The sequence below is a fragment of the Arvicanthis niloticus genome, chromosome 13 (assembly GCF_011762505.2).
Source record: "Arvicanthis niloticus isolate mArvNil1 chromosome 13, mArvNil1.pat.X, whole genome shotgun sequence".
Taxonomy (NCBI): Eukaryota; Metazoa; Chordata; class Mammalia; order Rodentia; family Muridae; genus Arvicanthis; species Arvicanthis niloticus.
Window position 1 is genome coordinate 73563838 of NC_047670.1, and position 25342 is coordinate 73589179.

The 25342-nt window shown below is 48.3% G+C and overlaps 1 protein-coding gene across 1 annotated transcript in view; it reads right to left on the bottom strand.

Annotated features, from left to right (window-relative positions):
• Fmnl3 (formin like 3) overlaps nucleotides 1-25342 on the bottom strand; it is a 52525-nt gene that overhangs the window by 9196 nt on the left and 17987 nt on the right. The window contains 8 exon segments of the mRNA XM_076912063.1: nucleotides 1343-1436; nucleotides 1656-1732; nucleotides 1892-2000; nucleotides 3130-3282; nucleotides 5826-5909; nucleotides 8743-8819; nucleotides 9607-9687; nucleotides 11808-11891. Of these exon segments, the coding sequence (XP_076768178.1) occupies nucleotides 1343-1436; nucleotides 1656-1732; nucleotides 1892-2000; nucleotides 3130-3282; nucleotides 5826-5909; nucleotides 8743-8819; nucleotides 9607-9687; nucleotides 11808-11891 (759 nt within the window).

Here is a 25342-nt window from a genome sequence, read left to right on the forward strand (position 1 = left end):
CAGGTTCCCAGGAACATGATGGAGAAAGCATGGTTCAGACCAAGTTTAGCCAAAACTCAGAGGGGCACAGTGGCTAACATCGTCACTAGCCTTCAGAAGGCTAAGGCAGGAGGACTGCCATAGTTTGAGGCCAGCTTGTGATTTAAGGTAAAAATGTGTCTCAGAAAACAAAAACCAACTAACCAAACAAAATATATCAAAATAAATATATAAATAAAATAAAAGTAAAACAAAAACCAAAGTAACTATAACTTTATCTAGAGACTGTGCCATGTTGGACACCAGAAGAAAACCTAGAACTTGGAATCTGTTAGGTCTCTGACCCTCACCACAGTGAAGGAATCCAGTATAGCCTAGGATTTAAGTGCTTCTAAAGTTAGGCTGTAAAGGCACACAGCAGATCTGATGCTATCAAAATACAGAAAGAGAAAAAAAAAAAAGGAGTCAAGCCATGGCTGCAGCAGAAGGCTGGGGCCCCACGGGGACACGGAGGAGGAGCCAGCATGCAGGAAAGCCGTCTACTAAGAAGGGTCCAGGGGCGCCTATGAGTTCCTCAACTTTCAAGAGGAAGAACTGTTTCCTGAACCAAACAATGGATGCTAGGGAAGAGGCCCGGAGAGGAGGAAGGGGCGGGACCACAACTGTGGCTGGAAGTTGAGGAATCATGAGTTCAAGCAAACTGGGGTTTCAGAGGTAGACCTAAGGATGGGGAAATCCCACACAGGAGTTCTTTCTCCCTCCTAACAGCCTTCTTCCCTGAGAATATACTTGCTTTGGACCCCACCTGTGGGCTCATGGCAACAGAGCCACCTGAGAGTCTATAAAGTGAAGATGCTCCAGTGTGTGAGGAGTAGAGCATGTGCCCAAATTAAATTAAAAAAAAAAAAAGGAAAAAAGGAAAAAAAATTAAAAGAAAAAAATAAAGAAAAAGTGTGTGTTTTGGCTGCTATAAATGTATATGAATGTGTGTGTTGTTTCTGTGGAGGCCAGAAGGGGGCACCAAATCCTCTGGAACTGGAACTAAAGACAGTTGTGCGCTACCATTTGGATACTAGAAACTGAACCCAAGGCCTCTGCAAGGTCAGCAAGGGCTCTGACTACCGAGCCATGTGTCCAGCCGCAGTCTGCACTCTACCCAGAGCCTCATTAACTGGACAATGGGAGGTGTCCTGGAACAAGTTTTCAAAGACTTGAGTTTTGCTTTGGCTTCTGTTGTAGTCTCACTCTAAAACAGGCTGCTTGGCAGTTAAAGTCACTAGAGACCCCAGGCAACTGGATCTACCCAGTTCCCCACCTTCTCCACACACCCACACCCACACACGAGCATGCAGAAGAGACCAACCTCTTTGAAATTGTCAAAGGCAGCAAGGATAATTTCATGACCTCCCCGCACCAAACACACAGCTGCCAGCAGCTCCAAGACTAGGGCTTTGGTCCTAGGAGATGAAGGAAGTTAGCATCCAAGCCCCATGCAAGCCACCACAGCTCATGTCCTTCAGAAAGAAGATGGAAAAGGAATGCTTGTTCCCTCATTAGGCTGTGAAGTGAAGCCTGGATACATCTCCTCCAGCAGAGGAGTTCCTGGCTAAAGGACTTGTCAAAAATAAATCAGGATCTTTAGAAACCTGGACATAATGAGGAGGGAATCAACACACCTTGGATTCTTGTTGTTGAGGCTAAGTGCAATCTCATTGACAGCATGGGGGTGGGACATGACCAAGTTGAAGCCATACTGCAAAGGAAAAGACAGGAAGGGACCCTGATGTAAGAAAGAAGAAGCCAGCAGGTCTCCACTAGCAAACCTGACTTTCATAAGCTGGTGCTCTGCTGTCTTGGTTGGATAGATGAGGCAAAAGGGGCAGTACATCCACACCAAGCATCACCCTCTCACCTGATAGTTCATGATGGCTCTGAGGCAAAGGATGCAGACATGGACATCATCCTTCTGGCTCACCAGACGGGAGTTCTTCAGGGCCCTGCGGCCAGGGAGAGTACTGTACCTGTGGGATAGGGCCAAGTGATCAGGTAGGGACAAGGCTGCTGGTGAAGGTTAGACCACCAGGCTGCCTTGTAGAAACAGCATAAATGGAGGAAAGAAGACCCTGTACCAAAGGCCAAGACGGCGAGAGTGCAGAAGGCAGTGAAGTCGGCCAGTCACCTCTTTGGTACAGGCCTTCGTTGGCAACTGCCTAGGACCCCAGCTTTATACTCTGCCAAAATCATGCTATCCCCAGAGATCTCTGAAATAAAAAATTGTTTTAAGGAATTTGTAGTCCTTGGGGTAGGTCACAAAGACACGCATCTGAGACTCCCTCCTCCCTCATTTAGTTACATCTCTGGCATATTCAGTGGGGAGTGAGTTTTTGTGCTCATCTCATTCTCAAGTCCCCCAAAGGCTGACCTACTAGGCCTTATGAAGGCTCGGGGCCATGCCTGGCTTTGCATCATCTCTCCACTACCTTAATGTTTTGTGAGAAGAGGAAACACATACAGAATCTGCTCCTGCAAGACCAGAATGGCAGGCAGTGTCCATGACACAAAATCCAAGAAGAGAAGAAGAGCCACAAGAGAGACATAGGTCAAAGGAAGGCTATGGATCTATAAGAACAGCCCCTGAGTAACGGGCTCGGCGAAGTGATCCAGTCCACTGCAGGACCACTCTTGTGAAAGCACAGACAAGGAAAGGTTTGGAGAGAAAAGACCTGAAGGGGAAAGGGAAGGGAAAGGAAGGAGCCAGCAGTAGCTGAGGCTGTTCTCTAAGAGCTGATGGGAAAAGTGAGAGTTAAGGGGGAAACAGGTGTGGGGGCAGGAGCTGAACTGGCCAGTAAAGCCCAAGCCCTGCCCAACGTCAGGAAGGAATGGCTAGGAGAGAGTGAGGACTTGGGGAAGGGAGAGCTGGAGCATCAGGGGGTAGCACAGCTGAGGACCATGTACTTACCCAGGACAGACCGCTGGGCAGAGTCAGGGAGAGAGAGGACAGATGAGAGACAGGCGAACAGGCAGAGGGCAAGAGAGCTGAGCCTGGAAGCAAGAGTGGAGGGACGAGCATAAGCACTCACCGGGTTACCAAGACCTGGCTGGGGCTGGGGTGGGAGGCAGGTGGTCAGAGTAAGCGCGCACAGCACATACCGGAGCACGGACTGGCGCGCAGAGCGAGCGAGGCTGTTGGTGAAGGGGGCCGACAGGGCGTTGGGCGGCTGCAGGTCCTCGATTGACCTGCTCCAGGACCGGAGCTTGTCAAATGCACCATCATCACCACTCTCCAGACCCTCAAAGTCAAACCTAGAGCATGAGAGGACACACATGCGCACACACAGGCACGTATACAAGGAAAGTTCTGTGCCAAGCCCCCAGCAAGCCCACCGTCCCCTCTTCAGGCCTCTGTGGCAAACAAAAAGCAGGAGCAGCAAGAAGAGGAAACAGAATTAGGCATCGGAGACCTGATCCTGGTTGGAGCTACCAACGTAGGACAGGGCAGAAAAGGCTCAGATAGTTTTAGGAGAGGGGAATTTAAAGGCTTCTCCATGGCTCGAAGGCTGTGGGGGCTGGCAGGCTTCCTGTGCTCCTAGCCCCTTGAATGGGACATCTCAAATCACCATGACTCTACTTTAAAAATCTGTACTAAAGATAATGGAGGGAAATGAGCCAATAATCCAGGTGGCCAATAGCAGTGGCCAAAAGACTCAGAGCACTGTAAAGCAGCCTAGGTCATCAAGAAGTGGACAGGTCTGAAAGGAAAAGAATGAGGGCCCTGGAAAGCCAAGGCTGAGCTCAGCAAGCACACTGCTGTCTCACCCTACCAATGGCTTCTGTGGCTTGGCTTGTTTAGCTTTGCAGTGCTGGGGAGTGAGCCAGGGGTCTCCTGCCAGGCCAGTATGCTAATAGGAGGCGCCCAGTGAGCTACACCCCAGGCCTATCCCTCTGAATGGCTGATGTTTTATGGCCGAGGCTTCTATGTCTTCCTCCTCAGCTTCAGATTCCCTAGAGCTGAGCTCAGACTGTGAAAGAAGGAGGTGTTCTAGCCCCTGAGGAAGGGAGTATTGTCTTTGGTTACTTCCTACAACAGGTCTCTCACCATAAGCAGTTGTGTCCAGAACAAAGAGGTCAGCTGAGATCACACAACACTCAGGGCCTTCTCTTACATCCCCGGCCCCCCAGAATACACACCCTGAAAAGGCAATCTCACCTATCCCTCCTGCCCTGTACCCCTGTAGCCTCTAAGAACTGGGGCACACCTCCCAAAGGCTTTCCCCATAGGACATCTTGCCCATCATGAAGGTCCAGTGTCAACGGCTGGGGCTTTCTGGAACAAGGGATAGCCACAGAGATAAGGCTGCAATGATCAGGAAGAGTCCTGACATCAGGTGGCATTTAACAGGGTGATCCAGCCATGGCCTCACCCTTTCCCTCTCAAGGCCTTCCAAAACATTGTCTCTTGTTCCCTGGACTCTACTTGCAAAGGCACCAACTGCTCTGGACACCAAAGTGTAGTCTTGGTCTGGGGCAATGGGATTGTTTGCTTTTTCAAGAAAGATAGGCATATTTGGGGAAATGATCTACATCTTTTTACTATAAAAGTTCTGTACTAAAAATTCACTTAAGCAAAATTTTCCCCATTTCTTTCTATAAAAAGATTATTTAAAGGGACAGGAGGATTATGAATAGGACTTCCACAGAAGTGTGGATGGGAATGGGTCACTGTCAGTTTAAGGAGGATGACCTGGGAAATGGGCTGGGAAGCTGAGCCTGGGGGATATTACTGGGTCCCCTTGAGGAAATGCACTGAACCAAGAAGAACCATAAGGGCAGGGAGAGTGGAAAAGCAAAGTCTAGGCAAGGTCCAAGGCTCAAGAATTGGATTTCTCCAGATTGGGGACTTTCAGTTCGGGAACCCTGGGAAGCTGAGAACAAAATTGGGACCCATCCTCCTTAAGCTGATTTGTCTAAAGTGTAAGCCTGCATATGTTGCTAACTTAATTTACTATCAGTTAGCCTTCTTCCTCCATGTCCAGAAATTCCAGGCAGGCTATGACCTGGATAACAACTTAACAGCAAAGCAGCCACCACAGGAGGCCGAGTATATTCCAAATGCTAAGAGGGATACACACCCTTCTCCCCTAATCTGTTTAGTCAGGAGGACAGAGGTGCCTGAGGCTCTCACTCACCACACCTTGCCATGCTTGCTCTACTGTGCTAACAAACACTAACTGCCCCCATGTGAAAAGGAAGTCTTGGAAACGCTCTCAAATACTTCTTCAATCTGTTCCAGTCGAAGGTCATGCTCACTGGCCTTCCTCAACAATAGGTCTAGAGTAACCCTCTCACATCTCAGCCCAAGCTGCCTCATGAAGACTCAGTGTTGTTGAGATTATCGAACCCTACCAAGCCGTCTTCTGAGGAGCCAGGGCATTAAGAGCCTTGGAGAGCCTGTAGCTCAGCATGTAGAGCACTGGCTTCTGACTCCGAGCTCCCTTTCCATACTGTTCTCTTCATGCTCCCCCAAAACATGTCTTCGGTTCCAGCTAACTTTGCAATCCTTGTGGATTCCTGTTATTCCCTTGTCTTGCCTGCTCACTTCTGCAGCAACACTTGAGCTACTGCCTCCTGTTCAGGGATGCCCATTCCCACCTTCTCTGTTGGAATCTCACTCATCCTTTTTCTTTCCCACCCCCCATTTCCTCCCATGCTGGAGACTGAAACCTCGGCCTTGGCACATGGCAGGCAATGTTCTGCTGGTTTGCATTGCCAGCCCCTGCTCTTCTTCTAAGTAGATTGGACTGTCTGCTTCCCAGGGAGTCCCCAACCTTAGCCCTTGTGGTACTTACATGACGGAACACTGGGCAAACGACAGGTAATCCACCAGCACATCCAGGCCTTTGTTCTCATCATTGAGAAACTCCCTCACCCATCTGCACAGACAGGACACAGTGAATGTAGTATATAAACTGGCTTGGTTTGGTTTGGTGGAAAGCTCTAACCCAGCAATCTAGCCCTCAACAACTTTACTCTCCTGTATGCTACTGGAACCTACTATCAGGCCGAAAAAAATCCCAAAGACCATACCTATGACAGATCCATTTGTGATCCTGCTGCCAGCCTGAACTTCCTACAGGCAGGAGAGCCAGGGATGGAAAAATACCTTCCAACGACACTCAATCGCAAATGGGCTTCTGCCAGACAAGATGCTAGCCAGTCTCTCCTCTCGGGCCAGGTTATAACCCCGTTATTTCTCATGTCCCTTTGATCTGATATAATGCTAGGCACAAAGTCCTTTCCCACCATGTGCTGCAAGAACTGGGGAGGCATCCAGAGCATTCACCACTCACAGAGCTGTGCTGAAAAAAGCCTGCAAGTCCCTAGTGCCATAAATCTTGGGCAAAGAGAGCCTTACAGGGCCAAAGGGCTCTCTCTACTGAGTTTAGTCTTGAGAAGCAATGCGCAAACATGGTTGTGAGAGTTCTGTGTTCAACTGGAGTGGGTCTAGCAGAACTGAAAAAGCTTGGGGAACAGTTAGGAATTCAAGCTCTAGTATGTCATGACTCCCACAGTCAGATGACAATGTGGGAAGGCAGACAGGTGAGCAGACAGGAGGACAATGACCTAGGGCATTTTTGCTTTCCTTTTAAACTATGCTAACTCTGGAATAAAATTCCCTCAGAATTGACGGGGGTGGGGGGTGGGGTGGCTGCTGTGACAGCTTTGTTTCAGTGCAGAGATATAAACCCCTCAGGATGGAAGCCTTGTTCTCCTGAGTACTCTAGTCCCCCGAAATGTCCATGGAACTACATAAACCAGCTGTGTCCAAACTGCTCTGCAGGGTTGTGTTTACCCCACAGCTGGAACACCAGCTCCATCCTGGCTAGCCACACCCACAGCTGAGAGGCTGGCGCTAGAGCACCAGGCTTGGCTGATTTGCCAGCAAAGCTCCAGCAGAAGCTGACACTGGAGCTGCCTTAAGTTAGCTTCCTCTCTGGGGGCCGACAGGCCTCCCATTTCCTGTCTGTCTGCAGTCCAGCTCCCCACCCCCTTCTCATTTCCTGTCTGAGTCTACACTGCTATTTTAGGGATCCTGACACTTTGAGGGGAGGTTAAAGGGCACTTTGACAAGGCAGAAAACCAATACAAACCACAAGAGCTAGAGGGCCCTGGAATCCTGCTGGGGCAGCCTCACCCCAGAGGGAGAGACCCCATACACCGCCAATCTCACTCCCGCAGGACCCTGTCCAGCAGGCCGTGACCAAAGCAGGATCTCCTTCTCTCTTTGTCCTGGCCTCCTTCCACCCTGACGAGCCTGACAGGCTTCCTCAAGAGAAGGATCCTGCCTTCCTCATAGAGCTATCTAGGGAGGCCTCAGATTAGATGGCACTGGCTTAGCTCTTCCATGGGAACCAAGGGCTGGGTCTAGACCTCAAACTTGTAAGCCAATGACAAGAAGCCCTGGGGCCTGGGAACGATGCTAACCACAGGGGACTGTTTCTTTGTGGTCCTCTACTAAAGAGAGCAGACCCCCATGCTCACACCAATTATAGCAGGACTTAGAGAAGACAGCAAGGCCTGAGAGAGGCCCCGTGGGGTGCTCAGGACTGCCACAGTGTCCCTCTTAACCACAACCAGAGCCTAAGTGATGAAGTCTCCTAGCTTTCCTTCTGTGAGATTCTGAGGGGTGGTAGTGGGAACAGGGGGTTTGGCCACACTTCTCTCGGTGGCTTTCTATGTCGGGTCAGATGACTGTGGTGTGGATGCCATGCTTTGGCTACCACAGCACAGTTCCCAAACACCAGGAACTGTCCCTTCCTGTTCTCTCCTGTGCTGCTTCCCTTCTGTGTGCTGCTGCAGCTGGCTACATACATACAGAGATCGTCTCCCTCTAAAGAGCTCTGGGTACATCAGGCTCAGGGGCAGACAAGAAGGCTGCTGCCTTGACAGAAGAGGAAAAGCTGGTGATGTCAGTGGCTCTTTCCACCTTACTCTCAGGAAGCTCAGGGATCACTGCTCCCTCACTGAGGCACTCCCACCTGGAGAGCAGCAGTCTTAGCTCACTGTCCTTTCTGCGTGGTCCCTCTTTTCAGCTCTTTCTTACTCTTGCTGGAACAGCTTCGAAAGACAGAGGCACTGTGCTCTCCCTGACCCTCATGCATTAGCCCTCAGCTTCCTCAGCAACCCCTGGTTCCCCGCTCAGACTGAAAGATTCACACAGACCCTGGGGCCCGCTCAACACACTGGCAGCACTAGGATCTGTACGCACAGGAGACATCCAACGCCTGACCCTCTCTGTCTTAAATCTCTGGTGCTTCAGGAAGCCTCTTCTGCTCATGTACAAAGATTATTTTCTTTCAAAAAATAAGTAATTGGTACACCAAAAAGTCTAACTAGTCACCAATTAGGAATTAATTTCATTGTTCAATAGAATACATTCTCACATCCCAACCTTTGTTGGGCCTCTCTTGGCCCAGTACCAGACCACAGGCAGACTCTAGTCTCAGCTGCTATGAGAATGTCTTCCAGTCAAAGCCACAGGACCCCAAGAGAGGCCCCAAGCTTGCCAGAAGTAACCGGTCAGTAGCTGGCAGAACGGAAGGGTAAAAAAGCCAGAAATGGCATGTCTAAAGCTCTGTAGAGCCAGATGCTATTCAAGGGACAACCTTGCTTCATGGCAGGAAGGATAAACCAAAAAAGGGCACCCAAACCTGTGTGGGAGTAAATGTCTGGTGTCAGGGAGAGGCGGATGGCAGCCTGACTTACCCAATGTGATTGGTGCGAAGTGAGATCTCCAGCTCCCGTAGGACCTTAGTTGACTCCTGTACTCTCCTCCTGAACTTCTGCAAACATGGAATCTTTTGTCACTTGATATACATTCCCTGTCAACCATTTTTCTTTTCCAAGACAGGGTTTCCTCTGTGTAGCCCTGGCTGTCCTGGAACTCACTCTGTAGACCAGGCTGGCCTTGAACTCAGATACCTCCCTGCCTCTGCCACCTGAGTGATGGGATGATGTCATGCACCATCATGCCTGCCCTCCCCTCTCTCTTGATTTTATTTATTTATAAATTTGTGTATGAGTGTTTGGCCTGCATGTATGTCTAATGGACCACATGCATGTACTGCCTAAAGGGGCCAAAAGACAACACTGGAGTTCCTGGAACTGCAGTTACAAGAGGTGTAAGACACTGGATATTGGCAACTGAGGCTGGATCCTTTGGGAAAACAGCATCTTTTTTTAACTGCTGAGTCATCTCTCTAACCTTCCTCTATCAACCCTGTTTGTTTGTTTGAGGAAGAGGTATACAGCATCTTGCTATGTAGCCCAGGTTGGCCTGGAACCAACAATCCTCTTGCCTCAGTCTTCTAAGTATATCATAGGCAAACACTACTATACCCAGCTCTCCAATTTTATACTATAAATAAAAGAGCAGAAAAGAAAACACAGGGGGTACAATTACAGACTTCTCTCTAGCACTGGACAGTCACTTTAGGCCTCAAAGCCCAGATATTCAACTCCCATTATTCTCATTACTCAAAAATCAATGTCAAAATACTTAGTCCCAAGACAAAAGGTTTATGCCCAAACCCACAGGACTACGAAGGGACTTTCTGCCTTGTACTTCACCTTCCGTGTCACATTGGGGTCCAAGAAGCTCTGGAGTTTCTGGATATAGGTGTGGGGAGGATTCTTCACTTGAAATCTTTCCTGAAAGAAAAATGCACATGTATATACACAGAACACAGGCATGTTCATGGAGGGCACTACATGTATACACACAGAACACAGGCGTGTTCATGGAGGGTGCTACATGTATACACACAGAACACAGGCGTGTTCATGGAGGGCACTACATGTATACACACAGAACACAGGCATGTTCATGGAGGGCGCTACATGTATACACACAGAACACAGGCGTGTTCATGGAGGGCGCTACATGTATACACACAGAACACAGGCGTGTTCATGGAGGGCGCTACATGTATACACACAGAACACAGGCATGTTCATGGAGGGCGCTACATGTATACACACAGAACACAGGCATGTTCATGGAGGGCGCTACATGTATACACACAGAACACAGGCGTGTTCATGGAGGGCGCTAAGGAAGGAGAATGCCTCCGGTGTTCAGTTTGAGGGAACTCGGCCTCCAGTTGTCCCTTAACATCGTCAACCCTACGTCCCCTTCCTTGACGACCCTCAGGCACACCTCACCTGCAGCTGCAGTCTCCTCTTCCATCCAGTGCTCCCTAACACCTAAAGTGCTTTATGTCAGGAGCTATTTTAAGAGTGTACCGCTTGCTAAGATGCAGGACTACAGAGCTGTGATTAGTACCTCAGGCAAATACGTGACTGACTAACTGACACTTAGGAAAGCCACAGGGAGGGGAGCTTTGTCTCAAAGAATCTAGTTTTTGTAGCTCCAACCTCTGCAGCTGGGGCTCAGCTGGCTTTGCTGTGTTGCTGGCACTCAGAGTAAGTACACTATCTGCTCTCTGCCCAGGAACTGGAGCCCAGTGACCAAATGAAGTTCTCAGCAGGGCTACGTCTCAACACCTTTCCACACAGAGTGCTACTCAGGTCTACCCATGAGGAATCTCAGCAAACCCCTTGGCATTCTGGTCCTATAAAGACCTCCAACAGAAGCCCCCTGAAGAGCTCAGGGGAAGAAATGCATAAAGGGGTCTAGGAGAATGCATAATGCTAGGAGTCGGACCTAAAAACAAACAAAGGACTCCAAGAAAAACTAAAATGATGTCACCTAAAAAAGACAGAACTTATCTAGTAAACAGCTTTACTACCAAAGGGTTGCTGTTCTCCAACTTCAGTGCTTAGCGCGGAGCCTAAGGAAACAGTCCTTTTCTGGTGTGAACGTGGACCTCAGGACCAAGTTCTACTGGCTCAGGGAAAGCATAAGCCATGGCAGAAGAAAATAACTAATAAAGACCCAGCACCTGTTTGTCTTGGCCCAATCTGGCCGTGGATTCTTTGAATGAAATCACCTTACACCTTACTCAGGGGTTTTTGTGAGATTAACTGAGATATTTCAGTATGTGTGGGGCTCCTAACAGGTAATCAGCCCCCCCAACACCAGCTATTATGGTTTTGCTCAGAGCCTGAAAAGAAAGAACACATCTGTTTCTGACAAAGCTCAGCAGCTGAGTGCCTCATGAACACAGCGCCCATACTCCGTGCCAGTCCTTCCAGACCTACCAAAACCATACGGAGCCCCGCAGTCAAAGCCTCTTGACCTGTGACCTTCACATGTGTGCAGACCCAGGCAGTGAGTGTTATAATATCTTGGTTCTCAGCAAAGTAATACTTTTTCTTCTTGCTCAGTTCTAAATACTATCCACACAAGGAGAGCTGCACTCCTTGGCTACAGTGATATTTCAGAACCGAACCAAGGAGAACAAGGACATCTCCTCCTAAAAGTCCGTGGCTGATAGAAGCAGCACCCCCACCCCCACCCCGAACCCACCTATTTGTCATGTCTGCGCCAGAGTAAGAGGGTCCTTCAGCATAGCTTACAAGCCCAGCCACAATCCTGAGCTGGACAAACTTTGGTGAGAAAACGGCTCACTTTGCCCACAGCTGATCCTGCACAAACCACCATGACATCACTGTTCACTGGGCAGCCTCTCGTGGGCATACAGGCTACCAGCTGTCTCAGCCTGGCAGCCCCTAGAAACCAAGGCAACCTACTCTGCTAAATCAAGGCAGGTCCTGTCAGCATGGCAATCAACTCTGGCCTTACTGTTTTGTCGAGGCAGACACAGACTGTACCTCCTGATCTTACCAAGCTCATGCCAAGTTCATACCTGGTCACAGATCAGATCCCACTTCTTTTCGTTGTCATACTGCCGCAGCAACCGGGCCTTGTCAGGAGGCAGGTTCATAGAACTCTGAGGAGAGAATCTGAGTTAACAAGCTGAGTGCTCCCACCACACCCGCACGCGGAGGGCAGGGGAGGTGTGAGCTTCCCTCCTCCCCTTTACAGCTGCGGCAAAGTTACCATGGAGGGAGGCACTCTTCCTCTCTCCCCGCTGTAATTGTCAAGTTTAGTTGAACAATATTTTTCAAACTAAAGGACATGGAATCAATCTAGTGTGAAAACTACCCTTATTTAAACTGTGAACTAATAGCCAGTGAGATGGCTCATGACTGAAGGTGTTCACTGCCAGCTTCCAAGTCTATCCTGAGTTTATACCCCAGAGCAGAGAAAAACCAACTCCTGCAAGCTGTCTCCTGACCTCTGAGGACATCGTGGCACAGGTACCCCCCACACCTACACAAAATACTTACAAATGCAAACAAGATTTAAATAGAAGCCATCAAGCCCCACTGCAAGTAGGAAGCGTAAAAATGTTACAAAGCTTTCTTTACCATTCCACATATATGTCACATACACATAAGTCATGCTGCAGAAGGCACTACTGCACGTGCAGAGCAGTGGTGCCGCACGCCTTTAATCCCAGCACTGAAGAGGCAGAGGCAGGCGGATTTCTGAGTTTGAGGCCAGCCTGGTCTACACAGAGAATGAGTTCCAGGACAGCCAGGGCTACACAGAGAAACCCTGTCTTGGGAAACAAAACAAACAAAAAGGTTCTATATGTAATAAAAGTTGTTTTTTCTTTAGTTTTTTTTTTGTTTGTTTGTTTGTTTTTTTACTATTTTAAAGTTTGTGTATGTCTGTGTGTGTATGTGTGTGTGAGTGCGCACACATGCTGGCTTCACTTCAGAGTCCAGGAGAGGGCATGAGATCCTCTGGAGCTGCTGCTGTAGGCAGCTATTGGAGCTGCCTGAGGGAGGTGCTTGGGTTATCTGCAAGAACAGCACCTAAAGGCACTTCTTAGCATAAGACAGGTCAAAACTCTGGAAGCCTCTTTCAGCTTGCTTCTCTGCCATAATCTGAGAACCACTCACATATTTTAGAAAAAATATCTATGAAACTTTAAAATTTTAAAAGGCAGTAGCAACTTACTTGGTACTAATTACCCCTCCATTTAACCATTACACGGCACTATCCAGACACCTTGGGGCACCCTAATATACAATACTGAAGGCTAGACCATGAATCATTTTATTTTGCTCACTATTGTGTACTGAATAAATAGGCAGTGCAGTGCAAGGTAGGCCGAACTCTGCCTGTACAAGGTATAAGCCTCCGTCCTGTGCCCCCTGCAGCCGTGTCTGCCCCCTTCTCTCTTCAGTCAGATGTCCCCTACAGTCATGGCTGCCTTTGTTCTAGGTCACAACGTTGCTTCTAATATAGTCTGACACTTTGATCAGATCACAGCACCTGCAGACCCCACTTGTGACTCAAACAAGATGCCCCATCTGAGGTGCCTCTGGAATGCCTTCCTCTCACCTCTACCTGCTACACATAGAACCCAGCTTTCACTCCCTGGTAACCCGAACCTAACCGCTGGCTTTACCTCCCCACCCCTGACCCCCGTCCAGCCCATGGATCCTTATCCTTACACGAATGCTGTATTCAGGATCTCTGAGGACAAAACAGTCCTGGAGACAGATATTCTATTGGAGGGACCAACAGGAAAATCCTTACATATTATTTACTTCTGTCACAATCTATTCGTCATGCACTTATCTCACACACACCATTATGCCATGTGTACGCTCATCGTACCCCAAGGACTCAGTCTACGTTCAGACTCCTCCTCTCCACACATTCATAGACAGAAGTCAATGATGAGCTGACGGCTATCAGGCCCTGGGAACAGTGGGCTCATGTCCTGGCTGAAAACAGAATCATTACAGTCCAAACACAGGAAGCAGGTCGAAGCCTCCAGTTAGCATGTACAAAGAAAGAAGTTAGGATGACAGAGACAAGAATGGCCAGAGAAAGAAAGGAATGACAACCTCATCAAAACTTTCCCATGTTTGTGTGTGCTGCCAAGGAGTCTGCCTGAACTACACAACGGGCTGCAGCTTCCCCACATCTGGGCAAACACAACCCATCCCTCTGGAGCTGCTGCTTTGCTGATGGTCTATGTCTGTGTGGATTATAGAACAAACAGGGACACAAAGGTCAAAGGCAGATCCAGAACTGCCTTGGCCTACCCAGCTGTGGGGAGAGGCTGCTACCAGCTGAACCTAAGAGAAAACTCAGCAAAGAGTCTCCAGGAGCATCCCAGGCTCTACTCATCCTGGGCACAGCAATGTCATCTAACGACACTGCTTCCAAGTCTCAGCCAGGAAAATAATTCCCTATTTTTTCCTGTGGAAGAAAAATGCTAGTTGTACTGGCTTTCTTTTTTTTTTTTGGGGGGGGGGGGGAGTAGGGGTTCAAAACAGACCAGAATGGCTTTGAACCCAGAGATCTGCCTGCCTCTGCCTCTTGAGTGCTGGAATTGAAGGTGTGCACCACTGTCTGCCTTTAAAACACACACACAAGCTAGAGTCATTTGAGAAGAGAACTACCCTCTCTTAAGAAAATGTCCCCACCCAGACTGCCCTGTGAGCAAACCTGTGGGGGCATTTTTCTTAATGACTGATGCATTAAGGGTCCCCTCACTGCCACCCTTGGACAGGTGGTCCTGGTACCATAATAAAGCAGGCTGAGCGTACAAGGAGCAAGCCAGTAAGCATTTCTCCATGACCTCTGTATCGGTGCCTGTAAAAGTATTTCTTATTCTCTTGATGTATTTTTTTTATTCTCTTGACGTAACTGTTGTCTCTGAAGCTTACTGCCTCTGTTAACCTAGGCCTAGTCCTGGAAGCTTCTAGCTCCATACAATCTTAACTAGTCCTAGAATGTTTCCAGCCTCTGAGACTTACTGCTGGATAAGCTCACCCTTTCTTTTTCTTTCTAAACTCTGGCTGGCTGGTTCAACTCAGCTGTTCTGGCTCAAACTCCTCTCCAGGCTGACTGACTCAATCTGGCTTCTGTCAGTTTCCCCTGAATTGCTCTGCTTGGCCTCCAACTAACTCTAAGCAATCTGTTCCTATCTTCTGGCTCCTTCTGTCTTCACCTGTGTCTAGCTTGTTCTCTCTGCAACTTGTCTCTGTACAACACTCCCAGGAAAACAGTCTCTCTTTTTCTCTGCACTGCTCCTCAAATAGCTTCCCTTTCCTCTTTCCTGAGACAGCTGGGCATATCCTATTCCGTGATGTCACTTTGTCTGCCACCAGATTAGACATCACTTTTAAACATGGGTGTTTCCTTCTATAGACTAACTTCACCTTCATTGTTTTGGATTAAAGGTGTGTGCTAAGGGTATATCTGTATTCCAGACAGAGGGACCCTGCCCTGGTTCCCTGTGATGACGTACTGTGATGTGAAGTGGAAGTGAAATGGTCTCTCCCCTCCTCCAGCTGCGTTTTTGGTCATGGTGTTTCATCACAGCAATGAAAACTTCAAAACTTGCCACAGAGCAGGAATAGTCTGCTGCTACTGTAATAGACATCACATCCCGTCTACATCGACTTCCTCTTTTGGCCAACCACTACGGGCTGCGGCGGCTTCCCATCTCCCTGCCAGGTGCGCTGGTGAAGAAATGCTTGGCTCTCTCCAGGCTTTGAGACTGAGCAAAGTCATCCCCGCCCCCTCCCTCTGGGTTCCTATCTTAAAAACACAGATGACACATCAAGGACCCTCAGAGGAGATGAGCCCTTGCCATGTGGAAATAGGTGGCAAAGCATGAAGCAGCCCTAACCAGAGGCCCGCATCCTGTCTGAAGCTTCCGTGGCATTTCTGGACAATGGCCCCAGCTTTGTCAGGGCTGAAAAGTGTAATGGGAAGGAGATGGGTAAAGAAAAACCCACAACCTCCAGCAGTCTCACAGAGCAAAGTACTAACTGGCGGGTGGGAGGCAGTAGCTACGGCAGAGGACCAGGCAGTTCTCTTCCTGCCAGATAAGAAAGAGCACGAAGACTCTTGTCTCCACCTGATAATATGTATAAATCTGTCCAATGTCCAGAGGAAGCCAACTTCCTGGCTCCCAGAGACATCCAGGAGTTAAACCTGGCAGGGTTCTAGACTCAGTTGGAAGCCTGATCACCAGCATTTTTCCTTCAGGTTCCTTGGAGACTGGGCTCTCAGAGGCAAGAGCTAAGTCCCTGATCAGGTGTTGCTGAACAGAAAGGTAGCAGAGGGTGCCAGCTGTGGGGCCAGAGTGCCCTGGATCCACTTGGGCATGTCAGAGCTTTCAAGCCCTCTGAACTCACTCATCAAGCTAATCTTACCACCTCACAGGGCTTTTTGAGCATCAGATGATGAGCAGTTTACACCTGCACACATCTGGAATATGATGGGCACTGGCAAAAATCCACTCTCTTCCTAGAAAGCCTGTGTGGTATTTGGTGTCTGTTCCTATTCGTCCTTCAGCAACTGTTTCTCAACACTGAAACTACAGCATAATCCTTTGAACCCTTTTTAATCTCTCTCTGATTTCCTCTAAGACTAGGAACAATTTAAACATCACCACTTTTGGGGGAGGGGAGAGACACCCCCCTACTCCCAGGAGGGAGGGAGATAAATTTCAGCCAAAACAGTCACAATAGGAGATAAGAGAAGGGGACGATGTAACCAAACTCAAAATAGCTCTGAATACTGATCTCTAAGTTGGAGTAAGCAGCAAGATGCCTCAGAGCAAGGAAGACGTGAGAGGTGAGGACCTGCTGCTCTCCTCGCTTCCCACTTGGGGGCTTATGTAAGTAAGTATTCCTCCGACAAGGTCTCCTTACTTCCCCCAACCTGACCCTTGTCCATCTCAGAAACGCCAGGAAGGAGGAAGGAATTGTGCTGAGGTTCCTTTCCCGTCTGCCTTGCACCCCCAAGTCCACTTTTTTCATTTCTTTCCCACTGCAAGAAAAGGGAAACACCATGTGCTTGACGTTTCCTTAAAAGTGGAATGCCCACTCTGGGACTCACCACTACTCTGTCGGTCTTTGTGAGCCAAGCCTGGGGAAATCCCAGCATAGAGAAATAGGAAGCACCCATAATTCCCTGCTACATTGCTTCTTCTGGTCTCAGTGGATCAAGACGAATCTAGGAATGGACACAAAAATGGTATAGCTCCTAGAGACACACCAGAAGCATCAGAAACTTCACTTGGAAAAGGACTTTGGGGACAGCTACAAATGGGCTACAAATGGTATTTACTCTTAGCAAAAACAGAGTCAGTGATCTCATTGACGTCTTTTCTTGCAGACACCACATAGTTTTTTAAGCTGGACACTCCAGGCCCTGTGCTTGGGCTATGGGGTGGAGATTCCTGGATAGTTGAGTCTAGAGCTTCCGTGTAGGTACACAAAGGGCTTTCCTGGGGACCATGTGCTTCTCAACATGCTGCTGTGCCCCTAGATGCAGGTGCCACTAAGGCCTCCCTGGCATCTGTCCATGAACACAGTGGACAAAGGAGCAGAGGTGGAACATGGTAAAGAAGAAAATCTTGGAAGCTGAGGAGGATGCTGCAGGAGGACTTACCGCTATTCCCAGCCTGTACGCCTAATGGGATCCCTACCTCACCAACCAAGTCGTCCCCAATGCCAGTGACAAAGCTGGCAAAACAAAGCACAAAGGCCCATGACCAGGCATCAGTAGGACAGTGTTTGGAACAGCCCAGCCACCTTCATCGTGGCCCCATTGACTGTCAATGGGCACAGCTGTGGCCAGCTGGGCAATGCTACCAGAGGATGAGAGCTCAAAGGTAGGAGGCTTCAGCCCCTCCTACCTTGGCTTCTTGGCAGCCACAGCCAGCCCCGCTGCAGTAGCAGCTCCCAGACAATGAGAGCTATTTTCAGTCAGTGCTTTAACGCGAGCCAGCTGGCCAGTGTGCTGGGCAGGAGTCCTCCACCACCCAGCCCGCCCAGACAGCGGGCTGCCTGGCCAGCCCCACCCGACCATGCTGCTGCCACCTCTGCATTACTGTTTATCTCACTGTTTCAGCACGGTCCCTCCCAACACCCCCAAAACTGCAATCCTGTCAAAAGGAAACAAATCAGAGCTTGATCAAAGGTCCAGGAGCTAACAGTAGAAAATCCAGACATAGGAAACACAGCAGCCCCTTCAAACACCCACACTTTCCCCAAGCCCATGACTGGCTGGGGTAGTGCAGGGGTGGAGATGAAACCCATGGATAGGCAGACTCACTGTGGCTCTCACTGACCCAGAATCCAGTCTTCTCTACCAAGCCTGGGAAACAAAGCTCAGTATTACTCCTCTTGTCCACTTCCTCTGCCCTTCCAGAGCAGGGGTTCAGAGAACAAGATGGAGTCAGGGACAAAAGATTCTGGACAAGAGCCCCACTCCAGAAAGAGAATCATAGGAGGGGCCAAGGGCAGGCACTCAAAGCACAGACAGCTAGCTCCCTGACTGGCGTGATTGCGTGGGGCAAGCATCCAGACAGCCCCCTGGCCAGCAGTATTCTAAATCAAGAAGCAGGGAGGCCAACAGCCACCTCCCTGGACAATGAAACTCCAGCCCTTTTCTGCCCAACTTCATAAGCTCAATAGTACAGTGACCCAACCCCCAACCCATTTCTTCACTCCCTTAAAGAGGGACCCTATGCACAGGAGCACATGCAGAGCGCACAGCTCTCCAACATCTTCTCGAAGCCTGAGATACTATTAGACATAAAGGGAAGTTGTCAGGGCTCCTAATGGCATCAGAAAAGTGGGTGTGCTTCTCTGTGACTTAAGCGTCTGCAGTGACTTAAGTCTGCCTTTCTGGATTTCTTTTCATTGGAGCCATCATTTTGGAAACAAGCTGCCAGCACAGAGCTATGTCTGGAGAACACGCTCCTGTGGCCACTGATGACTCTATAACCAGAGTGACTTGCTGAGCAGTTATGGGCCAAGTCCTGAAGCAGCCTGGAGGAAAAAGCAATGCATTCGCCAGATGTCTCCAGCTGAGCTCTGCAATTCACACCAGGCAAATCAGACCAAGAAAGGTCCTAGAAGGCCAGCCCACTCAAGCAAAGAAATGACTTTTTCCAACAATTATATCACCCCCAGGCCTCTTTGTCACCTTGGAGGATTCCCTTATTGGATGCTGAGAAGGCAAAGGAAAGTGACCATGCCCGCAGTACCAAGAAAGCCACAGGCTCTACTACCCTCTGCCTACTACTGCTCTTACACCTGCTACAGGTAACTTCTACAGCTAGCCTGTAGCCCACAGTTAAGGTCAGCTTTCGGCCTACCAGTTGAGAATACCCAATTCCAGACAAAACTGCTGATGTCATCTTCCAACTGAACCATTGGCCCTAAGAAACCACCACCACAGCAACCTGATCCACCCATTGGCTCCTCAGCCCCTCCTCGTGGTTAGCCAGACCCACACACTCCCCAGTTACGGAGAATGGAAACTATTCCAACGGGGATGACAGGTTTTGTAAAGCCAAGGAGTCTTGGGCACAGCTTGCCACTCTCCGTTAGCTCACCAGGGTCCTCTCTCTTTTCCTGGGACTCCCTGGGCCCAAAGAGGCGAGCACCACCCTCAGGCAATCATTTCTGGGGTCACATCCCTCTGTCTCCCCAACACAGCTGCTCTCTCACTGAGCTGCAGTGAATCTCCTTTACAAGGCCTTTTGCCTCCAGCTTCCCTCCCTGTCCTCAGTCCACAGATACTTTCCTCTTCCCAAGGTTGGGCATGAAACTTTCAAATACCCGACACACAAGATAAATCCTTATTTTTCTTGAGTCAGAAATACTCTGGCTCCTTATCATTTACAAAACACAAGACCTTGGCCAGGTGCTCCTCAAATCTTACCCGAGAAGATCCTAAGAGCTAAGCTCCTCCCAGCATCTCTGAACAGCTTTCCCTTTGGGCTCTCAAGCAACAAGCCCTCTTGCTATTTCTTGGCCCCAGGATTTACCTGTGGCTAACACTTCCTTGGTCTTCTAAATCCCACTTACCCATGATTACCGGTCTCAAAATTCAAATTGGTCACAAATCACACTCCCAAATAATTACATGTAAAGATGACCCAGTCAAGTCCTCCTCGCTATCCCCCAACTTCTCATCCTCCTCAGCAATGTTTAGTTCCCTAAGTAATGATTAGCCTTTCCTCTTTCACTTAGGTATGGCTGCATGACCATGTGGAACGTAAACAGTAGTGTACAAAGTCTCTGAGAAGAAGCATTAAAGAGATTCCTGTTAAACACAAAGACAGTGGCTGAACTTTGGCAGCTATTTTGAACCAAGAGAGACGACTTTGAGATTGAGGTCTATATAGCAAAACAAGAGGAAACTGCCTGAGCCCAGGGATTCGGTGCTGTGGTAGAGCACTTGCCCAGCAGGCACAAGGCTCCAGGTACAAATGCTAGGACTGAAGAAAGAAAAACTAAAAGTAGCAACTGCTGTTGTTACTGCCATCAGGCCATGGTGCACACACTTGTAATCCCAGCTACTTGGGATGATGAGGCAGGAGGATTGTGGGTCAGGGCAGTTCAGCAAGAATCTCTCAAAGAAAGGTGAGATGGACGGGCCGGGAGGGAGGGCAGGAAAGGAAACCCCTGGTTACTAATGCCATGGCCATTAGTGCAGACTGAACACATCCCATATAGTCCTACTTTCTCCTTCACTTCCTCTGTTTACAAACTAGAACAGGAATCCCTAAAAGCAAGCAAGCATTTGCCTCTACTCCGAGACATGCCAGTGCTCACTGACTGGTGCCTAGCCCTCACCAGGGCCCTCGGGGTTTCTGGTTCTGGTCCTGTTCTGTTCCCCTGGTTATTCAAGGACAGAAAGCATTCTGTTGTGTTAACAGCTCAACAAACTTTCTGTTTAGGCTATTTTTCCCTCAGTAAGCTCCTGGGTCTCATTCAGAGTCTCAGTTCAAGTCCTAACTAAGCCTGTTCCCATCCCTTTCCTTCTCTTTAGCCAGAGTCACACTTTTATAGCCTGCTAGAGCACAGGAGTCACCACCAACTCAGTGAAGACTGAGCAAATTCCAATGTTCCAAGGACATACTCCTCTTCCTCTTGCCACTATGTGTGCTCTTCCCTGACACCATGGCCTCGCCCCTCCTCCAGCTCACAGCAGGCCAGATCCTGCCTCTTCTAGCAAATCTTCCCTAAGTGAGAGGTTCCCCAACAGTCTCCAAACATCTATTCTTTTTAATGTTCCCTCACTCTTTCTTAGATGCTCAATAAACATTTGTAGGATGAGTCTCCCTGACACCCCTGGAAATACACGGCTCCACCACTCAGGGCTTGTGAATCCTTGGGAAAAGAATTTCACGTCTGTGAGACCCAATCTCCTCATGTGTAAATGGAGATAGGAGTAGTGCCTACCTTGAAGAGTTGCTATGGGGGGCTGGGGAAGTTAAGTTAGAATACTTAAACATCTACATGAGAACCCACGTAACGTTATACATAATGCAAACTTTACTTAGGCTTTAATGTCAACATCTACCAATGAAACTACACACCCAAGTACTAAACTAGAATCTGGGAATAGTGGAATAAACAAGGAGTGACTACTATCTGTGGCAAGCCTATATCCTGAGGCAACACTGAACAGAAAACTAGGGTGAGCTGTGGCTGGCTCTGCTGAGGAAGAGGCCAATCTTGTCCAAGGGATCCCTGGGAGATAGCATCTAATTAGATAAGGAAGCAAGCAGGGATTACTGGAAGAAAAATGTCAGGATTCTGTACTGAACATCAATCAGAAGATGGTCAGGCAAAGTATTAGAGAAGATGGTCACGCCCTAGGTCAGGACTGTGTATCAGTAGGTGTGTGAAAGAATACCACACTGCAACAAGGCCACTTGTTAAATACTATTACTATTTAAATTAAATAGTAATAATGACCAAAGCTAACATTTAGTGAGGAACTTGTCATGAGCGAGGTGTTTTACTTCACCTAACTCTTACAACATCCCTGCAAAATAGAGACTGCTTTCTTTGTTTTACAATTTTTAAAAGGGCTACGGAACTTGCCTGGGGTCACAAAGTAAATACTGAAAGCACTGGAACTGCAGTCTAGATCTGACCCCAAATCCTTCCTGAACTTCATCCTATATAGCACCTGAGACAAGGAAGTGCCTTAGCCCTCTTGCTCACCTGTGTGCCTTCCAGGGCTGACCTGGGGAATTATAATTTTCCTTATGAACCCTCCCACCCAGGAACAACCCAGACCTCTGTATACTATTCCTTGGAGCTTCTGTAGGGTTTATTACCTGCTAGCAATTATGTTCAGATGTCTTCTCTTAGTTTTCATTCATAATCCTGAACTTTACAGTCCATCTGCCTAGAGATGACTAAGAGAAATATGGAGCCTAGAGAATTGCACTGAGAGGCTGGGGCACAGGGTGCAAGTCTTTGCCATGGCACTTGAGAGGCATACAGATTTCTGTGAGTTCAAGGCTAGCCTGATCCACATAACAAGTTCCCAGACAGCCAGGGCTACAAAATATAAACCATCTCAAAAACAAACAAACAAAGTAAAACCACACACACAAAACAAAGCATCAAGATATCTCAAGTAGGTGGCGTGGAGGGTTTCCCTCCAGAGCTATGGAAAGGAATGACTTGTCTGACACATGTCAAATGTGTCTAATGAATTGAATGAGTCAAAATCATTAATTTTAGTTAAACTAATTACCAACAATTCTAGTAATTGACATATCAGATGTGTCAGACAGAGCAGTCCAATGTTAGCAATTATTGTCTTCTTGCTGTACCTGGACCCTAAGCACTGCATGGCTTCCATGAGCATTATGGCTTCCTTCCCACGGGCTCTGCCACTCAACCACTCAGTATTTATTTTATGTGAGTACACTGTCGCTGTCTTCAGACACACCAGAAAAGGGCATTGGATCCCATTAAGATGGTTGTGAGCCTCCGTGTGGGAGGAATTGCTGGGAATTGAACTCAGAACCTCTAGAAGAATAGTCAGTGCTCTTAATCTCTGAGTCATCTCTCCAGCCCCAACTACTCAGTCTTAACAGGAGAGAGTAACAACTATTATCACTGGTCCAGCATTTTCCATGAGCAAGATGCCAGGGCCTGCATGCTTCAGAATGATGTTTTCAACCTCAGTGTCTCCCTGTAGACGGACTTACAGCCAATGCCACTAGAGTATGAGGTCACCATCCAGGCACATGAACCTGGGATCATTCTGTAAAAAGAGAGACCCTTGTAATCAAGTCCTCTGTATTCAATGCTCAGAACATAAAAGTTTTTCTTGTCTTTGGAACTCTGGCTACAAACAGTTCAAAGGAGACACTGCCCAAGGACTTGTCATCTACATCGATGTCAAGGAACTCTGTGGAGCTGAACACAGATAACAGCAAGAGGCTACAGGTGACAGCTCCTATGGAGCCTCAATCTTCCTTCAACACCCTAAGTACCTTATACACCACATTGTGCAAGGCTGAACACAGGTTGTTACATTTATTGTGTGCAAGTGTGTATGTATGTATGTGTGTAAATAAGAGGACGACTTTCTGAAATCTGTTTTCTCCCTCTACCATGTATGTTCCAGGGATCAAATACAGATCATTTAACCACAGAGCCATCTCACCAGCCCAGAAAATCTGTTTGCCTTGCAGAAACTCTTGTATATTTACAAAGAAAGGGGAAGCTGCATTTTATAAACATCTACTCTGGGCTAGGCACCAGGCACTTTGATAATCCCTTTATAAGATTTCATAGAGAAAAAAAATTGTTTTCCCAAGTTATTCATTGCTCACCTTTTACATGACTTCCTGAAGTAGACAGTACGCTCACTCCATGAGGGTGTGGACTTAGCACAGAAACGCACTGTGTGGCATATGCAGAAGAAACCTGGTCAGTCTGTGGGCGGTCCAGAACGTCTAGAGAGGCTGACAGAGGCAGCACTCCAGCATCCAGGGCACTCGCCTTGGCCCAGCTCTGACTTTCCAGGAGTCTCATAATAAATCCAGGAGCTTATTATCCAGCCATAAAACTTAATGAATCCCTTCCTACTTCTAAATACATGTGGGAGGGCATGACTCCTGCTTTACAGAAGGGTAAAAAGAGGCCCAGTCCAGGCACATGTCTGTCACATGTCACAGAGCTGGGAAGAGGCAGTCCAAGCCCTCTGTCTCTCCTTGCTTTTTGAATGGCTCTTAAGTGAGGCATGTCCACAGTGGCTCCCTCCGGCTTCTATTCTCTTTAGAAGGAACTATAATGAGCTCAATCTATCTTAACCTCTGAGCAGTCTTACAATGCTGTCACCCCTTGTGTCTTCAAAGCCACAGCCTGACAGAGGTCACAGCCACCCACCTCTCACTTTAGTTGTCCCAGTGTTTTTGAATTTCACTGGAGCAAGCCAGGCAGTGGTGGCGCACGCCTTTAATCCCAGCACTTGGGAGGCAGAAGCAGGTGGATTTCTGAGTTCGAGGCCAGCCTGGTCTACAGAGTAAGCTCCAGGACAGCCAGGGCTACACAGAGAAACCCTGTCTTGAAAAACAAAACAAAAACAAAACAAAACGAATTTCACTGGAGCATCCAACTAGAAGAGAATACCGCCCTGTATTTGGCCTAATAAGAATTCCTTCCCTATAGTCTAGAGAGACCCTGAGGGGCTGCCGAGAGGGCTCAGTGGTTAAGAGCACTGGCTGCTCTGCCAGAGGATACAGGTTCAACCCAAATGGAGACTTACAACCATCTGTTACTCCAGTTTCAATCTGATGCCTTCATCTGGCCTCTTCAGGTATCAGGCAAGCACATGGTGCGCACACACAAACACCCATATACATAAAAAAAAATTAAATGTAAATGTGGCATTTTAAAAATTAAATAAGGAGATCTTATAAGGAGTAACTTCTGGCTAAATGAGGTGACATATCTCTAATCCTAATCCTAGCACTAGGGAGGCAGAGGCAGGTAGATCTGTTAAGTTTGAGGCCTGGTATACATAGCAAGCTCCTAGCCAAGCAGGACTACACAGTGAGACCTCACAGAAGTGTGAGGGACCCCAGGTGGCATACTTTCTCAGGGTTAGAGATCAGAAGGGATGCAGTCCCAAGCATTTCATAACAGCACTTGTCTCAGACTATCTCACTGACTGCCCTCAGCAATCCCTGCAGCAAATGCTCCTTCACCTGTAACCCAGGAAGAACTGGAGACCAAAGTAATAGAGCCAGCTGAGCACGGTGGTGCAGGCCTTTAATTCCAGCACTCGGGAGATGGAGGATGGATCTGTAAGTTGGAGGCCAGCCTGGTTTATATGGAGCTCCAGGACAGCCAGGGCTACCCAGAGAAACTCTGTCTTGAATCACTGCCATCACCACTGCCATCATCATCACCACTACCCCCAAAAGTAAAAAACTAGGAGGAAGGGGAAAAAAGGGAAAGTACTAGAACCCAAATTTAAGCACAGACATGCAGTTTCCAACATACAGAGTCTTCTACCGTGTCC